Here is a 25516-nt window from a genome sequence, read left to right as displayed (position 1 = left end):
CTTTGCCGACGGATTTATTGTTATTATTTCTAAATAGGGCTTCGGAATCGAAATTTTGAAAATTAAAAGGTGCGATACCTTTGTTTGAAGTGAGTCGATTATTACGCTCGTCCTGTGAACCCAAAAGAAAGAAAATACGTCTACATTTGTATGAGAATTATATCGTCGTTCAGGTTTGGAGTATTATGCATATACATATAACGAGTCTTAATTGGATCAACTCTTTGTCACAACTATAAAATCATAAATTTTGGATTTTCAGTCAGGTTCATAGGATGATAACAATTTAACAGTGAAGTAATCAAGAGCCGGAATTGATCCATCGTTTTGTAAAACCGGAATTATCCAACAAGAAGAAGAAGTGCTGCTAGCTATGGATAAAAACATGATATTACTGCTGAAGTAGCTCATATTATAAAGAAGCAGGCTGAAGCTGCCTTCCAGCAGTTGACCTTGACAACTGGGTATAACAGGTTAACAGACGGAGTAAGCCTAGCAGATAGGACTGCCACTGGGGCTGTGATATCGGTGCCCCGACCTCAGTTTATTTGTACAATCAATCCTCTAGTGGGGCCAGTTCAACGTCTTGAAGAGCGACAAGCTTTGCTCGACCACCATACTCTTCCGGCAAGATCTCCTCACCTATTTCCTTTATGAAGTCTCTTTTTTCATCTTCATTGGTCACAATTACAACCTGCAATCACTTCACAAACTTAGATAGCTCAAAAGCTGCAACATTACTGTTGTACATTCACAAAACAATCAAGCTCGATTGGTAATAGCCAACTTCTTCTAGATTCATTCACCAGCTTGATTTTATATAGGTACCAATCTGAGTTATCTGATATTTACTTCTGTTTAGGAAGAATAAATAAATAAAACTATACCTTTTCTGCAGTTGCCTTCTCAAGGAAGCGAGAAACCATCCTCCAGACACTTACAAAAAAGCGTGGCATGTTTAGAATGAAGAGCTTTCCTAATCTTTCAGGGTAGTAAGCCTGCATAGTTTGTTATAGAAAGCATTTTAGTAACACATAATATTATATTCAGAAAATGCTCCCCAGAGACCAGGGACTTCTAATATATGTTTTGTTCTCGAGTCTCTTCCCAGCCTTTCACGGAGGGTACATATTTACACCAGAATTACAGGAAATGAAAGGTAAGTCACCTGTAGAAATTGAAATCCAGTGATTAATCCACGTGCATCAACATTTTTATAGGAAATTTGTTGCAAATCAAGAATGCCAATCAACCTTTCGTTTCCGATTTCTCTTCCTCTGAAAGAGCTGAGACAAGCAAATCAAATGGAAAATGTTAATGCATCTTGACTCGTTATGTACAGAGTTGAATTTATTAGTGCATGAGTGAGTGCGTCTGTCTCTGTGTTGTGTGTGTGTGTGTGTGTGTGTGTGTGTGTGTGAGAGAGAGAGAGAGAGAGGCAGAGATGTTTAGAGCACTAAAACCATCCTTAATTAAAGTTATTTCACAGCATTGACATTGCATGAGCATGTAATATTCTACCTGACATTACTCGGACTGAAAGCAGTGTCTTCAAAAGAATGATCAATATCAAGTACTGAACCTAAATAATCCTACTTGTGACATGTATTATTGCTTCATTAACGAACCTTATCCTTATTGAAAAGAGAAACTTGAATAGTAGTGAAATGGAGTGGTACCTTGCAATAGTTTTGTCAAGCAGATGAACCACAAATTCTGCAACAAGGGACAAACTAAAGTGAATAAAGAATCACCAATTACTTGACACAAAAAGTAGAGCTAAATCTTGATTTGCCATCTAATTTTCTTTCTATTCATGCTTGTCTTTCATATATTGAGGCTGCATTGTGCAGATTTAGCCTATCAGTTCCCACTATCCAGCAATTAAATTTTTGGTCAAAAGTGAAAAGTAGAGGTTGTAAACTCCCCTATGCAGTAAGTACTGTCGAAATAAGCAGTGGCTATACTCACTTTCACCATAGTTCTGTACGAGTTATACTACTGCCTTTGGCGGTATATATTGAGAAATCAAAGGACCCCAGGCAACATTGACACCTTTCAAACAACTATTGTATGTTTCTATTTGTCTAGGACATTGAAACAAGTGATAAGACTCCAGCCTGCCTAACTCAATAAACCTTTTGTTGTTTTGATTAGATCAAAAGGCACCATTGCATCAACAATAAGCTAAAAGACCACAGAGAAAGAAATGAAAAACGCTCAAAACACATAGCACAGTATGAACTAATCCACCCAAAAAGTAGTAAAACGTTAATAGCAAGAATAACAGAACTTAGAGGAATAGCTAATTACTCTTGTATTGGAGTTGGTCCTTGGCAGGATAATGCTTGCTTGCTTTAATAATCATCACAGGACATCCATTAGATAAATCCTGCAAGAAAATCTTTCTGTCTTCCAATTGATCCTTAACTTCGGATTCCGAAATGAACCCATTTGGGACAAATGAAGCCCTCCATTTCCGCCACTGCACAAACATCTTTGCTGCCTTCTCTGGGTCCATTGATCTTGCAATCAAGAACCTCATCAGTGTTGGGTCTCCATAGTTCTGCAGAGAAGATAAAGGACCAAAATTGAATGATGAATAGAATAAAGGACCAAAATTTAATGATGTATAGCATATTCTACACTGTATAAGAAAAGCAAAGCAGTGCTACCTCAGTGGAAGACCCAAGCTTCTGAACTAATGTCCTCATCTGGGTCACTGCAACTTCCTGGGTTTTCTCCATTTTGGTCTCTGCAAAATCAAGAAGAAGAAGAAGAACAAGTGATTTGGACTCAGGGTGGGAACAACTGAAAAGGGTCTCAGCTCAGGTTCAAAAGGGTCAGTTTGATTGATCAAAGCTCCAAACTTGGTCCGGAAAAGAGGGAGTGGCTTTAAAATTTGAAGGGGTCGCGTTGACGGAAAGGACCCCTCTGAATGTCTACAAAAGAGGGCAAGACTATTAGTAAGTAACGGAGAAGTAAGAAGTGGACAAAACTGGTTCGTCGCTAGTGACTCTCATTCCATTCAAGCATCTTCAATTTTTTTATTCTCAACAGAGATTGGAAGAACGTTTTTAACCCCATTATGATTCAGAACAGGTAGGTGTGGAAGATACAACTTTGCTCATGAACCACGCAAGAGATAGGTACAAAGAACCAAAAGTTGGAGTGTCCTTATTGCCAAGTCATTGTCTTTTGACATGTATAACTATTTAAATCATCCAAAGTAATAATAATAATAATAATTTGATCCAAAATAAAAGGGGGTCAACTTTGAATGAAAATAATTGAAGCAAAAAATCGCTCTCATCCTCCATAACCAATCCTTCTCCTCCATGCAATTACTAGAAGCAGGGCAACAAGCCACATGGTATTTATGAAGTTTAGGTGCGTTGTATGGTATATTCCTTGCAGATGTGGCTTGCAAAGAAGTTGATCAGTAGGAAAGGGGAGAAAAAAAGAAGAAGCAGAAGTAGAGCTCAAGATGTATTATATAATTCTAAATGTTGCAACGTTGTTAATGTAAAGATTATGTTTGGTCAGATGAGATATTCTGCTACTATTCAATTCAAAATGCAGTCATATATATATATATACTTTTGGCAATGGATTCCTAGTTACTTGGGGACATAGCTTACTAGCATTAAATTTCCCCCTTTTCATAATTACTTGCAGAGTTTAATTGAATCGTTGCATGCATTGGTTTTGAAGTGTATACTGTAGGAAAGTGACAAGTTCTCAATTTTGTTTTTATTTTCGATTGAAAGTCATCTATTTGAGACAGTTAAGAAAGTAAGGCCTCAACTTCCCAGCTTTGCCAGGGTTCCCCTTTTCAAACTAACAAAGAAAATTTAGCTTCTAAAAGTATATTTCCTGCTAAAACCCTTGGTTACTCAAAGAAGAGACGCAAGGCAAAAGTTTTGAAAACTGAAAACAGTTGGGGAACAATCAGAGACTGAAGTAAAACTAAATTCCATGGCCAAACACAGATGCAATGGTTGCTATCTTACCACAACATCCATAGTGTTGTCCATCTTTTAACAAATAATTTACATTGATGCTAATGTATAAATAAATTGGGCAATTTAGAGTTATATATATATATATATATATATATATATATATATATATTACACCTTCATGATTGAAGGATGAAAAAGTCATGAGCCATATCCAACATCTCTAAATCCAAATAACTACTACACAATTGTGTTGGCAATATGCCATCATAATATTGTTTCAAGCTGTTGGAGTCTGACGTAATTTATTGACCAACAATACTAACACTAAATAAAACTGAACCTGCGCCAACAATGAGATTAATCCTCTGCTCTTGAGTACTGGGTAGGAGAGAGGCCGCTCTGCACCTGTTGAGTCTGGTGCAGGCACTAAAACTAGATCTATCATAATAATAATACAAGAGACTTCAACTGCAATCTGTACTGAACATTTGAGAATGTGAAATAATCTGTACGCTCCACAGAAATCAAGAGACTTGTGGTGGCCACCTAACGAAAACCTGTTGCAAAATAAGAACTCAGAATTAGATACTGAATGAACAAACTCCACAAACATTGAAAATTAAATAATATCTACAACCAACAGTTTTATCGACAAATTTTAGTCCAGGTCTGTTGATCAGAGAAGACAGCCGAAAGGAACAATTGCAAGTGCTAACATGGCAAAAAAAAAAATTACCATAGAGAGAGAGAGAAAAAAAAACCCTTGGGCATGTGCACCAATATAGAGCAGGAAAATAGAAGTATACCAACAATTGTAGTACCTATTCATTGAAAACACTCATGAGATCACTTGAAGAGAACTGTTGAAAAATTGGGGAGCCTTTTGCATTATCCACAAAACCCATATTTGGCTCCTGCTTGACTGGATTACCAATGTTCTCGGCATGGATGTTTCCATGGTTCAAGTTGCTTTGCGATTCAAACTCATCAAATCGACTTGGAATCCGAGTCTCCTTACCAACAAATCCGAGATTCCTATAAGCGCCCTGATCAAGCATTTCCCCTGATTTAGGAACATATAAATCCTGGATGTTTGACGTATTATGCAACTGCCCAGTCAATTGTCGAGCAACACTATATGTCACAGCTGAGTTTTGGGGACTGATGCTACTTTCAGCAATTACAGAAGAAGATGGAGTAGATAAGGAACCAGTGGCTGAGTACCCACTAAGAATGCCAGGAGTTTTATGATGTCCATTTGATATCCGTCCGATATTCAATGAGGAATTATTATTAGATTGAGTTGAAAGGAGACTGTAATCAATAGCAGCGGACCTGTTAAACCTACAACTCTGATTGACAGAAGCAGGACTATTTCCAGCCTGGAAACTAGCTGATGACTGCAAGGGAACCACAAGGCAAGATGGCTGTACATTAATAGTACGAACAGGTTCAGTTAGCAAAGACTGCTGATGTCTTTTTGGCTGTGGTCTTCGCTCCTGCTGCAACGTATCCATGAACACGTTGCTATTCTGAGTGCTAAACCCTCCAAGATTGCTGTTTGGTGCCACGGTACCAAGACTATTAGACCGCCATGGTCCACCTGCAGATGCATCCTCAGCAGATATGATACATTGTGGAAAGTGTACAGAAACGTTAGATTGGCGTTTTATCAAAGGCTGCCCAAATGCCACACCATGATCTACAGGGGCACGCTTTGGTCTCTGCAAGGATGCATGTAAAATAGCAGGTTGATCTATTGTTGACCCAGGGTTTCCTACAGGTTGACCTAGAAGCTCAGCTTGCAGGGCTGCAAGTGTTTGTGGAGGAATTTGTCCAGAGGCAGCCAAAGCTTGGATGTCAAATCTATTCCCATGCGAAACCAATTTCACATTTGATTCTACAGGCCCACAGAAAGCATTTGCACTTTGTTGTTGCTCTACGCTTAATCTCTTCAAATATAACCTGAATTTCTGCACATTAAAGAGCCCAAATGAACAACTCTATGTACATGCACGATAAAGAACAAAAAAAACTGAAACTGCATAAAGACCAGAAAAAAAAAAGAAAAAAAAACCACTTCTGCAATGAATAATCTGAGAATAGATAACTAAAATAAAATAGTTTTAGATCTAAGAGCCAGAGTCACATAGTTGTATGTGTCATTGGTGATTTTTAAAGAAAAGGAAAACAGATTCGTATTTTGGTTCTGGTTTAGAACTTTATTCTACACTAAGAAATATTTTCTATAATACAATTCAATGAATTAATTCATGTCAGGTTTCGAAAGTAGATGAACTAATTATTTTGATTCAAGTGTGATCTATAATTTTACTAGTTTCTGTCATTTATGTTAAAAAAATTGACTTATTATTTTTGCATCAAAAGATACATGCTTGTATTTTACTGTTCTGCTTCTAGACACCAAACAAAAATAACAAAGCATTATAGCATATGAGATTAATAATTTAATATGGAAGGATCCACCCGACCTGCAGATGGCTTGCAACGTTTTCTCTACTTAAACCAGGTACATTCATCAATTCAAGGATTCTCTTTGGTACAGCCTCTGAAATAGAAGAAAATATTCTGATAAGCATAATGGAAAGAAGGGAGCATTTACATTTCTGTCTCAATCACAAAAGAAAAGAAAAAAAGAAACAGAAAATTCTCATGCATGTTAATCTCAATCAATGTCTCCTCAGCAGGGCACATGTAAAATTCTTCTGTTATCCAAACTACACCAAAAACTAGTACTTTGTAGTTAAGAGACTTGAGGACATTTTTACGCAACTTCTATGTCACTTGACACAGGATACAGGGAAATAAGGTTCTCACCTCTGGATTGTCCCACTTCTCATGCTCCTCATTTCTTTTACATCAAGAGTTCAAGCTATTAAGTTATTTAATTTATTTAATCTAAAAGTTAAACCAAGCAATGAGATCCCAAATGGTCCACATATAAGGCGTTTTACATGAGCCAACATCTATACCAGAAAACACCGCATACTAGAATAAACTATGCCTTCAGAAATTCAAATTATATGTTTAATATAAGAATTAAATCAGAATATAGGGTAAAACCGTAAAAGATTAGAGAACATACTATCAAGCCCAAGTTGATTAACAGCACTGACAAATTGCTGATGGAGTTCAACTGACCACACTACACGGGGTTTCTTTGATGTAGACATATCATCATTTTCCATATCACCATCTTCATCTTCTTTACCACTGCTCCTTTTCTTCTGACTTCTCGTTCTCGCTGTTCCTTCTGTTCCTTCAATAACAGAAGAAGTATATTCAACATCATTAATTCCCCGTTTATGCCTATCATTATCTTCCAAGCTCCCTGAATGTTCAATTTCTTTATTTTCGTTTAATTTTTTCCTAGCAACATGCTGCCAGATATTCTTGAGCTCTTCCTCACGTACAGGCTTAATTAAATAATCGCAAGCACCATGTCTGATTCCTTTCATAACAGCACTTGTTCTCCCATCAGCAGACATCACTGAACAAAATACCAACATGTCAATAGGCATAACATAACTTAATTACCCTTAAACATTACAAGTATGTATATATACACTCACTGATGACAGGAAGATCCATTTCCAGCCCTATACATTCCAGGAGTTTAAATCCATCCATATCAGGCATATGAACATCACTCAATACCACATCAAAATAGCCTTTTTTCTCCCGTAGATGATTCAAAGCATCAGTAGCCTGGGAGCAAAGTGTTACTGCAAGCAAACAACAAGACATTCAAGATAACAAAAGTTAGACAACTTAACTCTCTGCTCCTACTTCTGACATCAATTTTGCTTAAACAAAAAAAAAAAAGGTCCCCATGCATTCCTAATATGGCAAATTCAGAAAAGCTTTGTCGTTATAATAGTAATGGATCATATGCGTATTGGGTGTTGGAACAGCTACTGCTTAACCTCATCTAAATCCTCATACTTATCATATAAAAAAAATAGTATGCAGAAGAAGAAAAAACTAAAACTAAAAATCTAAGAACAGAGGAATTCAAATTTGTACAGCTGTGTCATATCTGCTGGAAATTAATCATACGAAACAAATTACATATCAGACCAAATTGTTTTTCTTTTCTTTCTAATTTCTCTGAAATTCTATAATTAGAGGCTAAATTTGACTTAAATTCACTATATCAGACCAAATTGTATTTCTTTTCTTTCTAATTTCGCCGAAATTCTATAATTAGAGGTTAAATTTGACTTAAATTCACTGTATAAAGCAAATAATCACAATTGAGAAAGAAGAAGAGACGAGCAACGAACCCTGGTAGAGACACCGGCGAAGCATCTGCTCCAGAATCGCCAGGCACGTCGTGTCGTCGTCGACCACCAGAACCCTCAACCCCGCCGGAAACTGATCGTGAACCGCCATTACATTAGCAGAAGCAGACGAAGCCCCGCCTCCACCTTTACACGAGCCGAAGCTACTCGCGGTGGTGGTGCTCAAGCACGACTGCACCACGCTCTGCAACGCCGCCATAGCTGCCGCCGCAAAACCCTAAACGCTACACAGAATCAAAAGTCACTAGTGGACTGAAACTGTGAAATTCACCATCAATTTGTGGCCAATTGGAGAGAGAGGTGGAGAAGGAACGCTTGGAATTGGGAATTAGGGTTTGGAATTGGGAATTAGGGCTTAATAATCGGAGCAATTTGGGGGTTTGAAATTCTGAGAATTTTTGGGTTACTTGAGAATGAGCAGAGAGTGAGAGGGGTTTATATATATATATTGGGGTGAATGCAGATAATGAGAGGCGAAGACAAAAATGGAATGTTCTTAATTTTATTTTGATTTTTGGTTATTTCTGGTGTACCGTGTACGTTGACCTGGATATTTTTTTATTTTGGTAAATCGATTTTGAAAGAAAGAAATAAAAAATTAGCATAAGAAAGTAATTTCCGATTTGAGTTTGTAAGATGTAAATTTTTGTCGGACATTCCGTATAATAATATAGAGTGACATTAAAGGTACGTGAAGGGTATTTTCTCACAATGTGAAGCTAATTCTCAAAGGTCAAAACCTAAGGCAGCTTGCATAACCTCATAACCATTCATTGTATGATTTATATAAATCTAATGTAAGTAATCTTCATAAAAAAACTATTGGTTTTAAATTTACGATATGAGTTTGTATGATGCAATTGTTGTCTGACGTTCCGTACAATGATAGAGTAACATTGGAGGTGAGAGATTTCCTTAATACGAATCCTCCTGAAATTTAAGGATTGAGGCGGTTTGCATAATCATTAAACGTATTTATACAAAAAATCAAATCAAATTTAAGTAATCCTCCGAATTTAGGTTAGAATCTAGAATGATTAACGCATTGAAAGCTAATACTATAGTTAGCTACATAAATTTGGCAAAACAAACCAAAATAAGGAAATAAACTTCAAGAAAAGGGCAAAATGCATGAAGATCACAACAACTATATCTCAGAACAATTGGCAATTACTATGGTATTTAGTTATTTACTATACATGGTAGCCTTACACAATAAGGAAAAAAATGGTGGCATTTTCCTCTAAAAGATGTACAAATCTTATACCATCGCACCCACCTTATCTCAAAGAGTCAGAATCTAAAAAATTCTAACATCCTCTTATGATGTTTATGCTTATCATGAAATTCAAGTCTTTGGATTGAATCATATTCAAATGGGCCTTGCTGTTAACACCCAAGAATCTGATCATCCCACGCTGATGTGTAAATGACGATTTTAACCCTTTTATATTTGTTACATTTCCATTCAATCATTCCACACCTTATCTTTAAGCATCAAAATCCAGTGTCAGCTGCAAGTTTCTGAGACCCTAGCCTCTTGTGTATAGTACAGTCCAATTTCCTTGCAATGTTGAAGCACTTCCAATTGGGAAATTGGACTATGCTGGTCTCTCCCCCAGCTACATTACCATGTTCTCCTAAGGTCACCTCCTTTGAATCTGAAAACAGACGTTCCAGTACATGCTCTACCTTCAAAGCTTTGAAGAATGTCTTCAACCCACGAGTCTACTCGAGCATTCGTTGCGCTGCAAGACGAAGGGTGAGATATGATGACGATGATGATGGGGATGAAGATGAAGAGAATGAGGAGAATAACAAGGAGATAGCATTGTTGGAGCTGTATAGTCAGTGTGTGAGAGGAGAGGCACTTATTGTTCATGCAATGGTGGATGACCAGCCAGTGGAAGTGCTTGTCTTCAAGGTGTGTTTATTGCCAACTTCTTATCTTCTAGTGAAGTACTTTAAGCCCTAACTAGTATCGAAGAATGACATTTTAGAAAGTTGGTTTTCGGGTTTTTCATTAGTTGTATATAATATGCATATATTTCAGGGGTTCTCTTCATGCTTGAGTTACAGGACTTCACCAGACCCATCAAAAAGCATACTTCCAGCAAGAGCAGTGATAGAGAGTATAGACAGGGTGAGAGGACCTTTTGACCCTTCAAACATAGAGTACTTGCAGAAAGACCTAAGCTGGAAAGTGTTCAAGAGCAATCTACCACCCAACTTCCAAATGTATATATAGTTAGAGTGACATATACAGGAGCTTTTAGTCTTAAATATTAGGCTCATATACCCATTTAGAAATATATATGCAGATGCAAGACTTGTAGATGGTGAATCTCATTGGGTTGATTGGTCATTGTGATTTGTCATGAAAATGAAGATGAAATACTGATTTTGTCTATTAATTAGACTAGTCATCATAAAATTTGTGGCCACTTTGTTTTGGACATCTAGATCTTTCAACCTCAACTTGATCTGTGGTTCATGATGAATATCTATACCAGATTCTTGTAGAGAGAATTAATACGAGAGGGTTTTGCTTTAATCGGATATATACTCTCGAAGCATTTAAGTCACACTTAAGTCGATAATATATGTGCATTGGTCCCGAACTCCCGATTAATTATAGTACGTACATATCAGAACTTACATAAATAAACGAGTATTGAATAAAATGCTGGAGTATTTCACCCCAACCTTGAAGGATAGAACAAAGTGACAACGGTAACAACAATGCAGAAATGTTGGTTTGACTACAGCTCTACTACTATAAAGCCATGCCCTTTTTTAGTGTCAAAGGCTTCACCAATTTTTGAAAGTCCCCATATTACCCATGATATATAGAACAGTTCAAAAGGTGAAAAATATCAAAGAGGGGTAACCATGTAAAAACAACTAGAGAAATTATAAGTACGGAATCGTGAGCTTGAAATACTCGCCATCTTTGTGAAAAAGAATGCCAAAAAGGGTTCGGGAAATGGGAAATCAACAACATGAGGGGATTGAAGGGGACTCAAACCAAGGTCAGAGCTTGAGAATAAGCAAAACAACTCAACACTTTGCCAATTGAACCAGAGTCAAATTCTCATTAGAGTAGCACACTTAGAACATCTTTAACAGACTCTCTATTTTGGCTCCTTAACTATTTTAAATAGCATGTTTAACTTTTTATCTATTTTAGCAGCTGCACCAGACTCCTAAAGTGACTCTCCATTATAACTTTTAGCTATCTCGCTCTTAAATATAGAGAGCGAGATAAGGCTCTCTATAATTTAAAACATTCCTTTTAAGTTATTTTATGTAATTTATAAATATATTTAAACTATTTAATCTTCATTTAAAAAATAATATAAATTCAAAATTAGCTAAAATAGATAGCATTGATACAGACATATTTCTAAAGTGGCTAGCCAAAATGACTTTTTAGCTACTTTGGCTAAAATTTGACTCAAAAATTGCTAGCATTGCTAAAGATGTTCTTATACAATATAAATTATTCCAATAATTTTGGGTTGGAAGTATCCCTTCTTTTAGTTACGCCATTGCCTTTATGTCACTTTAGTATATGATGAACTCTTGTTAGGAGTAATTTCTACCTCAAGGCTTATGTGAGGATCTGAAGTCCCAATTTATATTTACTAGCCTTCTTGCACGAGCTACGCGAGTGCGAGTTTTGTTTTTGGGCAATACATTTCGCATATGCACATTGCCACTCCTCTCTTACTATGCGTGTGTCAAATTTCGCTCGAGAGTGCAATATAATTTTCATGTTACACATTACCTAACTCTCTCAAATGCAAACATTATACTATAGTGATATTTGGTTTTAGCAATTCATTAGTAAAAAACGTAAAACTTCATACAAAAATATGCATTAATATATACAAATGTTTACAATTTTAATGGCGGGAACCCAGTGGGAGGCTAGGCCATCACACATTTAAGTCTACTTATTATTGAAATTGATTAGCTACCACAAAATAGAAACATACTTTTTTAAAAGAAACTTCTATACATGCCTATATACATATTAGTTCAATAAAGTCCACATGCTCCAATCAACTCCATCTCAGCCATCCATTTGTCAATAGTCGTTCCTCAAAACTACAAATTAAGGGTAGAAAAAATAACAAAACATAAGATGAAAACACGATTGTCCCATCCGCTAACTAGATGAAAACACGGAAACACGTCTTCTAAAGCCCTCGTCTCTTTGGAACCTTTTATTTTGTTGAGGGCGCCTATCTCGTTCCTTTCCTACAAATAGAAAGAATTGCACAAAATCAATGGTTGTTATAAATTTAAAAAAAAAAATGATTTATAAGAACTCCGAACACTATTACCAAAAGATATTTCTTCATTTTATCAGGATATATCCTAAATATCTTATATATTGAGGATATTTAACGATATCGGAGAAATTACACAGAAACGGTGGAAGATAAGATATTGTCCCTCAATGATATATTGGTCCCTCCAAAAAGGGAGATATCGAGGGATATATCAGAAATATCACAGATATTTCAACCATTGGTTACAATTTACAACATTCTTCATTAGTATTTCTTCTAAACTTTAGTCCCAAAATTCTTGGAATCATCGTCAACAAAAAAAAAAAATCTTGTAAGCAATCTTTAAATTAACCCACCCCTAATTTTCATCCTTGATCAGTCACTGCTTGTCCATATTTGCATACTGCCTTGATGACCAGTGCTGGCCGACGAATCTCCTCCATGTTGTGGGCAAATTGACAGTTCTCTCCGTTAGGGCAACGTCTCCCTACATAGCCACAAATCCTCGTCTTATACAGATGCGAGCGTTTTGGAGACGGATGGAGAAGATTAACCTCCTCAGTTTTCTGAAAGCAAGCAAAAAGTAAAGTGAGGTTTGGCTTTTATTAGTGATGGGCTCGTTTGCTGGCTGGATCCAACAAAAAAAAAAGAGAGACCATTATCAGAAAAGTTGACGGGTCAACAATCCAGTTCTTTGAGTCTGGTAAAGAAGACGTTCCCGCGACCCAAAAATTTTAGGCTCAAACAAAGACTGATCAAATGTTTTAAATCCCACGCGGGCACATGAAAAGTAATATTTTCATATTCGGAAAAATTTTACCTCCATTATGTTTTGAAATGTTGGGTTATGCTAGCTAAGATGGGTTTTTGTCTTTGTGAGCAGGCTGTCTGCATGAATTACCGTGCCGGCAATAAGCTAAGGGCTTCGATTGAGGCGGGGAATAAATTGCAGGTTGAGTTGGATGCCGAGAGGGCGGCGAGAAAAGATTGTGAATCAACTGTGCAGGAAACATTGAAAGCATATGACAACCTGTTGGTGAAGCTGAAGCAGGCTGAAGATTCTCTTGCTAATGAGAGGAAAGCTGGTGTTCTCGGCCGGAAATATATATATGAGCTAGAACAGAAGAATGAAGAGCAGCGAGAGGAGTTGAGAAACAGGATGTGGAACTTGCTGAGCTGCTAGTTATAAGTCGTAGGGTTGGGGAACTTACTATGAAGCTGCTCTGGTTCGAGACTGTCGAGGAGCAGCTGAGAAATCGAGAGTTGGAGCTTGGGAGCTCTCGGACTCAGGTTGGTGTCAGGTTGGTGAGCTGTCGAAACAGGTCGAGAAGTTGCAGGAGCAGGTTGGGAAGCTGCAAGAGGAAGTAGCCGCACACCCTGGCCTCATGAGGTATAATTACAAAAAATAGCCGCACACCCTGACAATGATTTCAAGAATTTTGGGACTAAAGTGTAGAAGAAATATTAATGGAGAATGTTGTAACCAATGATTGAAATATATGTGATATTTTCGATATATCCCCCGATATCTCCTTTTTTGGAGGGCCGATATATCATAGGGGGAAAATATCTTATCTTCCACCGTTTCTGCCAAATTTTTCCAATATCATCAAATATCCTCGATATATAAGATATTTAGGATATATCCCGATAAAATGAATAAATATCTTTTGGTAGAGAGTCCCAAGTTCTTATAAATCGGTGCTTCACAGTAGAACGCTTCACGCTTGTACTTAGAGAATATTGTCGATGAGAAATATTGTTGAACTAATAATTCACGTATTTCACATCATAATATATATGTGTTAACATTGCTTTAAACGTAAACAATTTGTTTTTAACCGTGACATCCAAAAAATTTTATTTCGTAATAATGAATCAAATGTAGACTCAAATTTACATCATTTTAGACCCCGTTTGGGACTGCTTCGATTTAAAAAAAAAAAAATCAGCTTTTGTTCAAAATTTTAGATTATTTTGTGTTTGGTAAATAAATAAAAAGCAGCTTTAATTGAAAGTTATAAGTCACTGGCAGCAGATTTTAGAAGTAGCACAGAGAAGCTGCTGTGGATCAAAACACGCTCTGGAGTTGTTTTACGTACTGACAGTAATTTTAAAAATATTATTTACCAAACACAAAACTGTTTTAATTTATAGTTGATTATTCTTATAACACAACAGCAGCAATTTTTTTAAAAATCACAGCAATCCTAAACTAGCCCTTAATCCCGGGCGTGGGGCTGAGCCTCCCAGCTAGGCTGGGTTCCAAACCCCTTTTAAAAAAAAAAAAAAACTAGCCCTTAATCATTATTGTATCCAATTTTAAAGAAGTCACAAATATACAGACTTCAACTCAAATACAAAAGTTCTAAATATACATTTTATCATGATAAAATAGTATGTCAATTTCAAAAAATCTCCTCCAAACACAAGCCCCATTAAATATCTCCGTTGATTTACACAAAATAATTACCAAGTAGTAATTAGTACCTTAGCTTAGTGACCAACTTATGCCTAAAAGCACACATGTGGGGAATTTGGCATGCAATTCCGGCACCGCCCCAACAAAAATATCTTCCTCCCAATGAACCCAATGACGTGGAAGCAATATGGTGGCAAGTTAGACCAAGATATTTTCCTTGAAAATATCAGCTAAACACGTGTTGCCCATACCCTCCAATCTCTCCCAAACCACCAAACTGCCACTACACCTTGTAATTTGCCTCTAGAGTCCCCTTTAATTAGTAAGCCAAATACAATTTTAAAATTTTATGACCATGCATTCTCCAACAAAAAAAAAAAAAAATTATGAATATGAACAAACTTGTAAATAAATCGATAATTATAGTTGTTTCAAGAAAACTATGATTAAAAGTGACGTGTTGAAAAAAATTAGCTACTTGAAAAATATCTTAGATGAGAGTCAAAATTTTGCATGCAACTTGAAGTTGATACAAAATTTAGATGAGTAGTGGAGAATCTCTATAAACTTAAAGTGGGAGTATAAAATCGCTGCGCACAAATGAAGCCTATCTTCAGGCTTATTGTTTCCACTTGTAAGACCGAAGCACAACCAATTGGAATGACCTCTAGTCCCGGTTAGATATTTCCTCCACGGTCATAAAAATCTGGATGGCATTTCCGTAAATAAAAATATCCAACATGACTCTTTTGGTCAGAAAAAAGCTTCCCCATTGAAGCTATAAATATAATTAGATTGAGATATTTTCCTAGCTACAGAGAGACAAATTTGAGCTCTGAAGAAATGGCCATGGCGAAGAAGCACGAAGAAGAAGAAGAAGAAGAAGAGGAGGTTCAGAACTTCGGGAAGAGACTGAAATGCAGCAAATACGAGGAGGTTCGAGACGAATATGAAGAAGAAGAAGAGAGCGAGGTTTCAGAGAAGCCAGAGATGCTTAGCATGTACCCAATGACTCCCACATCGTTTGTGGTCTCCGATGCTCTGGAACCCGATTGTCCGATCATTTACGTCAACAAAGTGTTCGAGACGTTCACCGGATATGGAGCTCATGAAGTCCTCGGTCGGAACTGGTAGTGATTTTGATTTTTTATTTCGATTTCATTTCTTACTGTTTTGATTGGTTTACTGTTTAGTTTCTCAACTGTATGTAAAAGGGGTGCAAAAGAGAGATACTTTAATTGGGGAATTTTGAGAGAATTTGTGGGTTTTGTATGTAATTTGCAAATGTAGAGCAAAGTGGACATCTTGGTCCAGAAATAGTAAGTTTTGCTGCAAATTCAAACTTTGGGGTTTGTTGTGTGATGTGGTTTTGTTTGCTAAGGGGTTTGTTGTGTGATGTGGTTTTGTTTGCTAAGGTAGTTTGAGAAATCTCTGTGAGCATTGGTATTTTTGAGTTTGGTTTATTGTTAGTTTCTTGAAGATGGGTCGGATTATGAACAATATCGTTTTTGACATGCTGAATCGACAAACTAAACTTGTCGTATCAGTATTTCACTACTCTTTAGCAGATTCTCCTGTTAGAAGTTGAATTTTCGAGAGAGTCTGTCAAGTGGTCATTTGAATACTGAATGATAGCTTTGTGTCTAATTCTTTGGCATAGGTTAAGCCTCAGCAAATGCGGATGACCGCATTCTTTGGTATGTATAAGTTGAGGGAGACCGGAATGCAGAACTTTCCGGTGACTCTAAACTGAAAATATTTGAGGGAGGCAATCTATTCAAATTTAAGAGCTAGTAAACAACTTGAAGCAACGAGATGAAACCATATTAGTTAATTTGGTATTCTTTGCATTTGTTGTTTGAAGTTGGCTGAGCTGATTCACATATGTATGTAGTTGCTCTTTCATAAGCATATCTGTCATATGATAGTTATGTGTCTCAGAAGTTGTCTTTACCAATATTCTTCTTTTGTCTTTTGTTTCAGTCGGTTCTTACAATATAGGGACCCTCATGCTCAAAGACGACATCCTCTGGTAGATCCTGATGTCGTTTCTGAGATTAGAAGGTGTCTTGAAGAAGGAGTTGAATTCTTAGGTGAGCTTCTTAATTTCAGTAAGGATGGCACTCCCTTGGTGAATAGGCTAAGGCTGAAGCATATACTTGATGATAACGGAACTGTCACACACATCATAGGCATTCAAGTATTTGCTGAAACAAAAATAGATCTCAGTAGTGTGTCATATCCAGTTTATAAAGAGACATGCAATGAGCAGTACACTCAGCCCGATAAATATTCTCTCACCAGTGGACAAACACCTTCCACCCAACATCAAGAAATTTGTGGCATTCTGCAGCTCTCAGATGAAGTCTTGGCTCACAACATCTTATCGCGCTTGACTCCAAGGGATGTGGCATCCATTGGGTCTGTCTGCAGAAGAATCCGTCAGCTAACAAAAAATGAGCATGTGAGGAAGATGGTATGTCAAAATGCATGGGGAAGAGAAGTCACTGGTACATTGGAACTGATGACTAAGAAGTTAGGGTGGGGGCGTCTGGCTAGGGAACTGACGACTCTTGAGGCTGTTTGTTGGAGGAAGTTTACTGTTGGAGGTTCCGTGGAGCCTTCACGGTGCAATTTCAGTGCTTGTGCTGTGGGAAATCGACTGGTACTGTTTGGAGGTGAAGGAGTGGATATGCAGCCAATGGATGACACATTTGTTCTCAATCTTGATGCTGCCAATCCAGAGTGGACTAGAGTAAGTGTGAAATCATCACCACCAGGTCGGTGGGGCCATACACTTTCATGTTTGAATGGTTCTTTGCTAGTAGTTTTTGGGGGATGTGGGCGGCAAGGGTTGCTCAATGATGTTTGGGTTCTTGACTTGGATGCCAAGCAGCCAACATGGAAAGAAGTTTATGGTGGAACTCCTCCTCTCCCTAGATCCTGGCATAGCTCTTGCATAACAGAAGGTTCTAAATTAGTTGTGTCAGGTGGATGCACGGATGCTGGGGTACTTCTTAGCGACACATATGTATTGGATCTCACCACTGACAATCCAACATGGAGAGAGATTCCAACTTCATGGTCTCCTCCTTCTAGGTTGGGACATTCCCTTTCAGTTTATGGCCGGTCAAAGATTCTCATGTTTGGTGGACTTGCCAACAGTGGGCACTTGCGGTTAAGATCAGGTGAGACTTACACCATTGATTTGGAAGACGAAGAGCCTCAATGGAGGCAACTGGAGTGTAATGCATTTACCAGCATTGACAGCCAGAGTGCAGTGCTCCCTCCTCCTAGACTTGATCATGTTGCTGTGAGCATGCCTTGTGGAAGGATTATCATTTTTGGTGGTTCAATTGCCGGGCTGCATTCTCCTTCTCAGCTTTTCCTCTTGGATCCTTCTGAAGAGAAACCATCATGGAGAATTTTGAACGTTCCCGGGCAACCACCTAAATTTGCTTGGGGTCACAGCACCTGTGTGGTCGGAGGGACAAGGGTCCTGGTACTGGGTGGCCACACAGGTGAGGAGTGGATACTCAATGACTTGCATGAGTTGTGCTTAGCAAGCAGGCAGGATTCAGACCTATGAGAAGATTTCTTTCTTTACCTTACTGTGCACCGACCACTGGAAGAATAAAATTTTGTTTTGTGATCTCTGTGACTTGAGCTTCTTCCACCCAAGTCCCAAGTGATTGGCTTCGTTTTGTGTTATGATGATTGGTGTTTGATGTATTTGTGTACTTGTGCTTTGATTTGTACTACAATGTATTTAGATCACACCTTGAATCATTTTGTATGATTCATTATTCCGGATGTACATTGTGAGTTTAGGATATGAATGAATACAAGTTTATTTCCAGAGCATTTGATTTTGAAACCGCCAACTCTTCTCAACCGCTACTTCTATTAGGTTTCATTTTTCCTTTCCTCAGAAGATCTCTAATTCGGGTTTGGGAAGATTGCTCAGTGCTGGTCACAGCTGATTTGAAGCCCTTTATTACAGTTCTTCAAACATACTAATTCCATTTGAAAAAGATGATAAATGATGAAATTATAATAAACCATGTCTACAAAAAATTCCATATCTCAGAAGAATAGATTTTACATGAATAGTAACCATTTGGTAAGGAACCAAAACATTTTGGGATGAAATTATCATTGTACACACTCGAGTCTGAGTTCAACTTGTATTCAATAAGGTGTAAGGCTGGAATAAAGAATCGTGTGCAACTTCAACTCTATGCTCATGCAGCACCTGCGGCCTGTGGCTGTTTCTGTCGGTATACCTTATTAATTTGAAGTAGATAAAAGAATATGCAGATTCAAATATGGTAGTGGTGATATCTGCTTGTCATGTTTGAGTGGTAAATGATGCACATCTACTAGTATGACAGTAATGAGGTCCTTCATTTCCAAGCGACAGAATCAATCTCATCTCTGGCTGACTTGTACAGTTCAAGCCGTTTAGCAATAAGCGTTCGCTTTTCCATGAGTGCTGGATCCTCATCCAACATTGCACCTAGCCTCTCCTTCTGCAAAATAACACATGATCATCTATCATCAACCTCTCTTCAATATATTTATTTTCACCGCAAGAGTTTTGCTTTGGAAAATGAAAATTTCACCTCTTGCCTCCCAATTTGAGTGTAAAAGTAGTTGAGCAGAGATCTTTTGGCCTCTCGAACTTGACAGTGGACAACAGCCTTCGGAATCGAATTCCTCAGAGTCTCACAAACCATATTGATATAAGAGTTGACATTTGATGCTGATACATGATACATATAAAAATCATCATTTCTTAACCCCACCTTTAAAACTTGATGGCATGCTACAAATTTGTTTTGTGCAAGTTGCATCTAATAATTAGTGTAACTTGATGAAACAAAATGCTAAATTATTTGCTAAGTCGTATACGTATCTGGACAGTGTGTGTGTTTGTGGCAAAGTGAGGAGAAACTTGCATACCGATCCTCCTGAGATAATTATCCCCAACCATGTCCATATTTGGTGGCGGTTCTTTTCTATTTTTGTCTGCATTTGGTCCTGTTTGGTTTTGATTTCTGTCCCCTTCCATATTAAGCTTCCTGAAAAATTCCACCGTTAGGTAGCTAGACTCCATTTCCACCAGCCGTGTAACTGTCTTCCTGCTTTCATCACGGAATCTTTCCAATGCTTCTGTGGAAGCTGCTGCAATGTCAGACTGAAGTGTAGGGAATCGTCTCAATTCCTGCAATTGCCATAAAGTAGCATCAGTACACATAAGTCCCATCTGCACGTTGACTAAAGTCGTGACAGAAAACTAGACCATAAATGAAATTATATTAAAGATTTTAACTATGTTGACTCAAGACAAACTGTGTGGTGAAGTCGGCAATTGTTTTATATAATCAAGAACAGTTGGTGCAGATAGAATTTACATATTTAAAGGTAACCTGATTCTGAATACAAATTGCTTAAATCTTATCCAAAATTTTACTCACCTCTGTCTCAGCTATTGACTTCCGTACAAGTTCTTTCAAAACAAAGTGCACCTGTGCGAAAGCAATGGAGTCAAAATCAGATAACAACAGGAGTGAAAATATCTACCACAGTATCCATTTCGAGAAAAAATATAGTAACGAAAGTAGACCAAAAGAACATTACAGCATCCACAGAGGCTTCGGCTGGTCCTTTAAAATAGACGATAGCTCCATCAATAAGTCTGCGGTATCCTTGTTCTGGAGCAATCAAATGGGGCTGATAGCCATCAGCCTCTGTAACAACTTTTTGGACATTCTTTACAGAAAGATGCCGATCAAATGGGAGCTTTTTTAAAGCAGCTGGTAATTGGTGGTCAAAAACTTTGTATATACGATCTCCACCAGGTCGCCTGAAGGAAATGGTTAGAAACTTACATTTTTGCACTTAGATATCAAAATTACAGTATAACAGAGAGCTACTTAATCCGACACAAAACTCAACATAAACATGAGCAAGTACAAGGGTACTTATAATCTTTCAAGGGTATTCTTATTCCATGTCTGCAGCTTTGAAATAGCTGTCAACTTTTAGTCTCACAGAGCCTATATACTTTTAGAAGCTTTAATGAAACTAATAGGCAAGGTATCGCAAACAAGCCCATCCATAATTATAATTTGCAGTCCTACAGTACTGAGAGAAGATTTCAAAATTTAGACCAACTAAGAAGTGAAGTCCTCAGAAAATGGCAAACAAAACTTTATATGCAAGCTCAAGATGGTCTTGCGAAATACTGGACTAGTATATAACACACAATTTTACTTGCACAGTACATTTATTATCTGATGCAATGAATCAAGAGTACGTGTTTTGAGACGAACGCCACTAGTAATGCTGATCATTTTACAGAAATAAAAAGTGCAACATAAAATATTAAACTTAAATGGTCAATAAAATGTTGTAAAGAGGTCTGAAATTTACCCTCCATCCAGGTGTTCCTTGAATACACGGTCAAATGCACGACATAGTTCTAAAATAGTGTACAATTGGGCCTGTACATAAAGTAACACATGTAAGTCATATGTTTCATGAACAAGAAAACTATATTAACAAGGTCAAAATCTGTTACCCCTGAATCTATGCCAATTGGCCTGCCAATGCGATCCAGCTCTGCATTAAGTTCACTAATGGTCTTATTTATCAAAGCAATGATACTGGGTATCCGCTGCCTGATGACAGTCTCCAAATGCTGTTAAGAAGAAGGATGAAATGGAGCAGTGAGATTTCCATATGATCATTATCTATGCATATACAAGGTCGATAGAGTATGTCAGAAACAAGGACCTTAGACAAAAGTTTGGCGAGATACTCTGACCCCATTCTATGTGCCAAGTGTCCATAATCAGGACTATTTTCAAAGTATTCCTGCTCCTTCCTACGAGCAGCCATCATATCAATGTTCTTGTTGATATCAGCTTGAGAACGGTTCACAATTCCAACCCATGGGTGTTGCAGTCTATATGCCCTTCCTTCTATAACCTTAAACATGCAAACATTTAGCAATTAGTTAAAGTTATGGCCACCACCAGAAGGAAACTTATTATAGGTACATACATATATTAAGACCAAAAAATAGAGTCTAGAGTCTAAGGGAGGTGAAGGGTGGGAATAGATAGATGAAATACTTGTAATTATATATTCATGAAATAGAACAATAAAAAAATAAAAAATATTAATGAAATAACGAAAAGCTAACAACCCCTGACAGTTAAAATTCTGCTCTTCTGTGTCCAAGTAACTTTTATTTATTGTCTGATCAATTAATGAAGTGACAATAATTGGATCCTTACATCGAGAGCGTTGGTTCCCTTGTCCATTAGATCCAGTTTTGTCATCACTCCAAATGTTCTTTCACCTAAAAATGCCAAACACAACAGTAGAAAGTAAGTGTTTTGGCTTGTAAAAGCAGCAATCCTTTTGATAAATAGTCACAAGGAGACAAAAGTGCCATAGCCTCTCCAGATATCTTTTACCTGATGGATCAACTTCTCTTGCAAGTTTAATAGCATCTGAAGTAGCAATATCTTGATTAGCAGGAGATATAGCCAATATAATGCAGTTAGGCTACAAATCAAAGAAGTTCATCAGATTGAGTGATACTAGTAAAAACTAAGAAATCCATAATATATTGATCATGGGAAGATGTGAAAATAACTTGTGTTTACTATCAGAACTCCATGTCAAACATCTCACAGTATATGCAAGGTCATTAGTTGAATGTTATCTTTAGGACGTGTTTGTGTACTTTTTGAAAATGTGGCAAGCCTCATGGGAGTTTGTCTGATTGTATCCAAGAACAAGCCTTCTCACCTTCTCAACATAAGAACGAACCATATTCTCAATATCCTCAACAATGCTGTCTGGTTGTCCCTCTGCAGAAGCCAAAAAGAAATATCTTTACTAAAGTGGGGAGAGAGACAGAGACAGAGACAGAGAGACAGAAACAGGGATTACCTACAGCAACCTTAGTCAATCCAGGAAGATCTATGAGAGTCAAGTTTACAACTGCAAGGTACACCCAGAAATGAGGGAAAACCCAAAAACAATAAGTCGATAGAAAGAATAGTGTTCTTTTAAATAAGATATGTGATGATTTAAGTAAATGATTTTGTCTATTATGTTATCACAGGAGATGAAATACAGACCATTTGGAGAATATATGCTGAGATGAATTGGGATGTTAGAGATTTGTTTTGATTTCCCAGTTATACGATCAGTCTCATCTGCGATCTCCTTGCGTACAGCAGCTGCATAAGGGAAGAGGAACTCTCAGTGTTCAGAACAATGTAAACAATAACTCCCCATTAGGCCATTCTTGTAAGCAGTAATTTGTAAAGCCCTGCCACTCTCAGCACAGAACTCCACCTCTTATAAAGCTCACACATTTCATCTCCACATCATTCCAAAAGAAAAATGCACCTCTTATTGAAAGTCAACATACCAAAATCAGTATACTTCTTCCTAGGCGCATGAAGAAACTCTGCATATTCAGACCGCCCGTCCTCTAACCGATGAAGCTGCAACACTAATGGCCTCCTCGTCACAATACCTTTTGACCAAACAAACATAAAACAAAAGAAACTCAGCAACACGAAACTACTGCAAACCGCATAACAAACAGTAACTCGCATTTGCAAATGTCTGATTCATAACTAATTACAAAACAATCAGCACCAGTCATGGATGAAAAAAAAAAAAAACCAATGAGTATAGCTTAAGCTTCATTCGAAATAAGGTCGAAAATGTTTTAGTCTATCTATATACGCAATTAACACATACTACATTGCACAGCCTACACTCTACTTACTTGCATTCCCTATTGACCACAAACACAACAAAACAGAAATGAAAGAATTGAAGAAGAAGAAGAAGAAGGAAAAAGTACCTGATCCACGAGGCAAGAAGTCTCTCCCCACCACGCTTTCCAAAACCGAAGACTTTCCGGAACTCTGTTAAACACAACAAAAACTTGATATAAGAACCAATACGGCCAAAACAATGGAATTGAAAACTAGAAAAGGTGATGGATGACCTGGCCTCCAACGACGGCGACGGAAGGGAGAGCTTCCCATAGGGACATGCCCTCGCCGCCGTGATCGCCGAGAGCAGTGCAGGCGCGCTGGATTCGGTTGACGAGGCCGATCAAGCTCTCCAATCTGGCCATGGTGGGATCGAATCCGAGCGGTGCAGATCTGAGAGGATCGAGGACGCAATGTGGGGGTCGGTAGGTAGGTTTAGATCTGAGAAGGGAATGTGGGATCGGAGATTGGAGTTTTCGGACCAGAGAATTTGGTGTGGGTTTAGGTGCGGAGATCGAATCTGAGAAAGCAAAGTAAGAAAGAGAGGGACAGAATAAACGGTTATTTTTGTTCTTTTTTCTTTTTTGGGTTTTTGTCCATTTACACCATTTTTAGAGATTTTTTTCCCACTTACCCCATTAAGTTTTTTTAATCCCCTCTTACCCAAAACACTCTAAGGAGATCTTCCCTAATACCCCATTAAGATTTTTTTTTTGTTTTTTAATTTTTTTTAATACCATTTTACCCTCACCCCTTTGTTATTTAGAGAGAGAGAGAGAAAATGGAAGAGAGAGAAACCATGGGAGACTTCGCCGGAGCCCGGTCACAGGCCGCCGGAGTCCGGTCACGGCGGCCGGAATCCGGTCAACTTTCGCCGGATTCCGGTCAACGGTGGCCGGATTCCGGTCACCGGCTGCCGCCAACCGGAATTTGCTGAAAATCTCACCGGAAAGTTTTTTTGCCCCTAATAGACATCTATTGCCCCCTAATAGAGAGGCAATAGACGTCTATTGCCCCCCAATAGATGTCTATTGCCCCAATAGTCTATTGTCTCAATAGTCTATTGTCTCCTAATAGACGTCTATTGCCCCTCAATAGACGACTATCAGCCATGTATTGCCCCCCAATAGATGACTATCAGCCATGTATTGCCCCCCAATAGAACTTTCGGTAGTCGGAATAGGAACTAATCTTCCTAAAATTAGACAGATAAAACTTTGATTAAAGAAAAAAAAGAAAAATTTATATCAATTTTAAAACGTCTATTGCCCCCCAATAGACGTTTTGATTACCGAAATGAGAACTAATTTTTCTAAAATTACACAAATATAACTTTAATTAAAGAAAAAAAAGAGGAGATTACATTAATTTAAAACATCTATTGCCCCCCAATAGACGTCTATTGGCCCTCAATCAAACCTTTTTTCCTTTCTTTTTTCTTTCTTTCTGAGCTTCTGCCACATTTTACCACAAAAAAAAAGAAAGAAAAAGAAACTCATCTTGGGCACCCAATCACCAATCTCAGAGGCCACATCTTGGGCACCCAATCACCAATCTCAGAGGCCACAGCCTGAGTCGAGCACCTGCAGAGATACCAAGCCATGAGTGCGCCGTCCGACCAAAACAGCAACAAAGGAGAAGATTGGTGACGCATTTCCCAGGAAAAGTCCTGGAATGTGTAGGTCAC

The 25516-nt window shown here is 37.8% G+C and overlaps 5 protein-coding genes across 6 annotated transcripts; 2 read left to right on the top strand and 3 right to left on the bottom strand.

Annotated features, from left to right (window-relative positions):
• Nucleotides 1–223: 223 nt before the first annotated feature.
• On the bottom strand, nucleotides 224–3154 carry LOC133709142 (sec14 cytosolic factor). The gene is made up of 6 exons (XM_062134777.1): nucleotides 2676–3154; nucleotides 2314–2566; nucleotides 1680–1716; nucleotides 1169–1286; nucleotides 888–998; nucleotides 224–694 (listed from the first exon to the last, which is right to left on the bottom strand). Exons 1-6 carry the CDS (start codon nucleotides 2745–2747, stop codon nucleotides 557–559), a joined length of 729 nt encoding a protein of 242 aa, XP_061990761.1. The 5' UTR covers nucleotides 2748–3154; the 3' UTR covers nucleotides 224–556.
• Nucleotides 3155–4184: 1030 nt separating this feature from the next.
• On the bottom strand, nucleotides 4185–8744 carry LOC133709456 (two-component response regulator ORR21). Its single transcript, XM_062135203.1, has 6 exons — nucleotides 8273–8744; nucleotides 7559–7711; nucleotides 7072–7476; nucleotides 6458–6534; nucleotides 4787–5938; nucleotides 4185–4522 (listed from the first exon to the last, which is right to left on the bottom strand). Exons 1-5 carry the CDS (start codon nucleotides 8487–8489, stop codon nucleotides 4787–4789), a joined length of 2004 nt encoding a protein of 667 aa, XP_061991187.1. The 5' UTR covers nucleotides 8490–8744; the 3' UTR covers nucleotides 4185–4522.
• A 1010-nt stretch (nucleotides 8745–9754) lies between these two features.
• Nucleotides 9755–10734, top strand: LOC133712470 (uncharacterized). 2 transcript variants are annotated; one of them, XM_062138574.1, is made up of 2 exons: nucleotides 9755–10214; nucleotides 10370–10502. In XM_062138574.1, the coding sequence occupies exons 1-2, from the start codon at nucleotides 9861–9863 to the stop codon at nucleotides 10448–10450; spliced, it is 435 nt and encodes a 144-aa protein (XP_061994558.1). In that variant the 5' UTR covers nucleotides 9755–9860; the 3' UTR covers nucleotides 10451–10502. The 2 variants fall into 2 exon arrangements, with proteins under 2 accessions (XP_061994558.1, XP_061994557.1); XM_062138573.1 differs by having other exon boundaries at nucleotides 9757–10214; nucleotides 10344–10734.
• A 5082-nt stretch (nucleotides 10735–15816) lies between these two features.
• LOC133708759 (adagio protein 3) lies at nucleotides 15817–18877 on the top strand. The gene is made up of 2 exons (XM_062134278.1): nucleotides 15817–16143; nucleotides 16997–18877. Exons 1-2 carry the CDS (start codon nucleotides 15857–15859, stop codon nucleotides 18600–18602), a joined length of 1893 nt encoding a protein of 630 aa, XP_061990262.1. The 5' UTR covers nucleotides 15817–15856; the 3' UTR covers nucleotides 18603–18877.
• Nucleotides 18878–19038: 161 nt separating this feature from the next.
• LOC133709719 (phragmoplastin DRP1C) lies at nucleotides 19039–24370 on the bottom strand. Its single transcript, XM_062135555.1, has 16 exons — nucleotides 24063–24370; nucleotides 23916–23979; nucleotides 23472–23579; nucleotides 23176–23277; nucleotides 22985–23035; nucleotides 22841–22902; nucleotides 22504–22594; nucleotides 22321–22385; nucleotides 21815–22009; nucleotides 21600–21719; nucleotides 21452–21522; nucleotides 20657–20882; nucleotides 20494–20544; nucleotides 19979–20240; nucleotides 19639–19778; nucleotides 19039–19545 (listed from the first exon to the last, which is right to left on the bottom strand). Exons 1-16 carry the CDS (start codon nucleotides 24192–24194, stop codon nucleotides 19420–19422), a joined length of 1866 nt encoding a protein of 621 aa, XP_061991539.1. The 5' UTR covers nucleotides 24195–24370; the 3' UTR covers nucleotides 19039–19419.
• Nucleotides 24371–25516: the final 1146 nt, after the last annotated feature.

Source organism: Rosa rugosa, chromosome 5, assembly GCF_958449725.1.
Source record: "Rosa rugosa chromosome 5, drRosRugo1.1, whole genome shotgun sequence".
Lineage (NCBI taxonomy): Eukaryota > Viridiplantae > Streptophyta > Magnoliopsida > Rosales > Rosaceae > Rosa > Rosa rugosa.
Note: the sequence above shows the minus strand (reverse complement) of the source record. Positions and strands in the feature narration are given on the sequence as shown.

Coding starts and splice junctions, on each gene's coding strand:
- LOC133708759 (XM_062134278.1), top strand. CDS start 15,857: ATGGCCATGGCGAAGAAGCACGAAGAAGAAGAAGAAGAAGAAGAGGAG. Junction 16,144..16,996: donor GAAGTCCTCGGTCGGAACTG/GTAGTGATTTTG, acceptor CTTTTGTTTCAG/TCGGTTCTTACAATATAGGG.
- LOC133709456 (XM_062135203.1), bottom strand. CDS start 8,489: ATGGCGGCGTTGCAGAGCGTGGTGCAGTCGTGCTTGAGCACCACCACC. Junction 7,712..8,272: donor TCGCCGGTGTCTCTACCAGG/GTTCGTTGCTCG, acceptor GTTTGCTTGCAG/TAACACTTTGCTCCCAGGCT. Junction 7,477..7,558: donor AATGGATCTTCCTGTCATCA/GTGAGTGTATAT, acceptor TATTTTGTTCAG/TGATGTCTGCTGATGGGAGA.
- LOC133709719 (XM_062135555.1), bottom strand. CDS start 24,194: ATGGCCAGATTGGAGAGCTTGATCGGCCTCGTCAACCGAATCCAGCGC. Junction 23,278..23,471: donor GAAGAAGTATACTGATTTTG/GTATGTTGACTT, acceptor TCCCTTATGCAG/CTGCTGTACGCAAGGAGATC. Junction 22,595..22,840: donor TTCGTTCTTATGTTGAGAAG/GTGAGAAGGCTT, acceptor TTTGATTTGTAG/CCTAACTGCATTATATTGGC.
- LOC133709142 (XM_062134777.1), bottom strand. CDS start 2,747: ATGGAGAAAACCCAGGAAGTTGCAGTGACCCAGATGAGGACATTAGTT. Junction 1,287..1,679: donor CTTGACAAAACTATTGCAAG/GTACCACTCCAT, acceptor TGCTTGTCTCAG/CTCTTTCAGAGGAAGAGAAA. Junction 999..1,168: donor CTGGATTTCAATTTCTACAG/GTGACTTACCTT, acceptor CAAACTATGCAG/GCTTACTACCCTGAAAGATT.
- LOC133712470 (XM_062138573.1), top strand. CDS start 9,861: ATGTTGAAGCACTTCCAATTGGGAAATTGGACTATGCTGGTCTCTCCC. Junction 10,215..10,343: donor TGGAAGTGCTTGTCTTCAAG/GTGTGTTTATTG, acceptor CATATATTTCAG/GGGTTCTCTTCATGCTTGAG.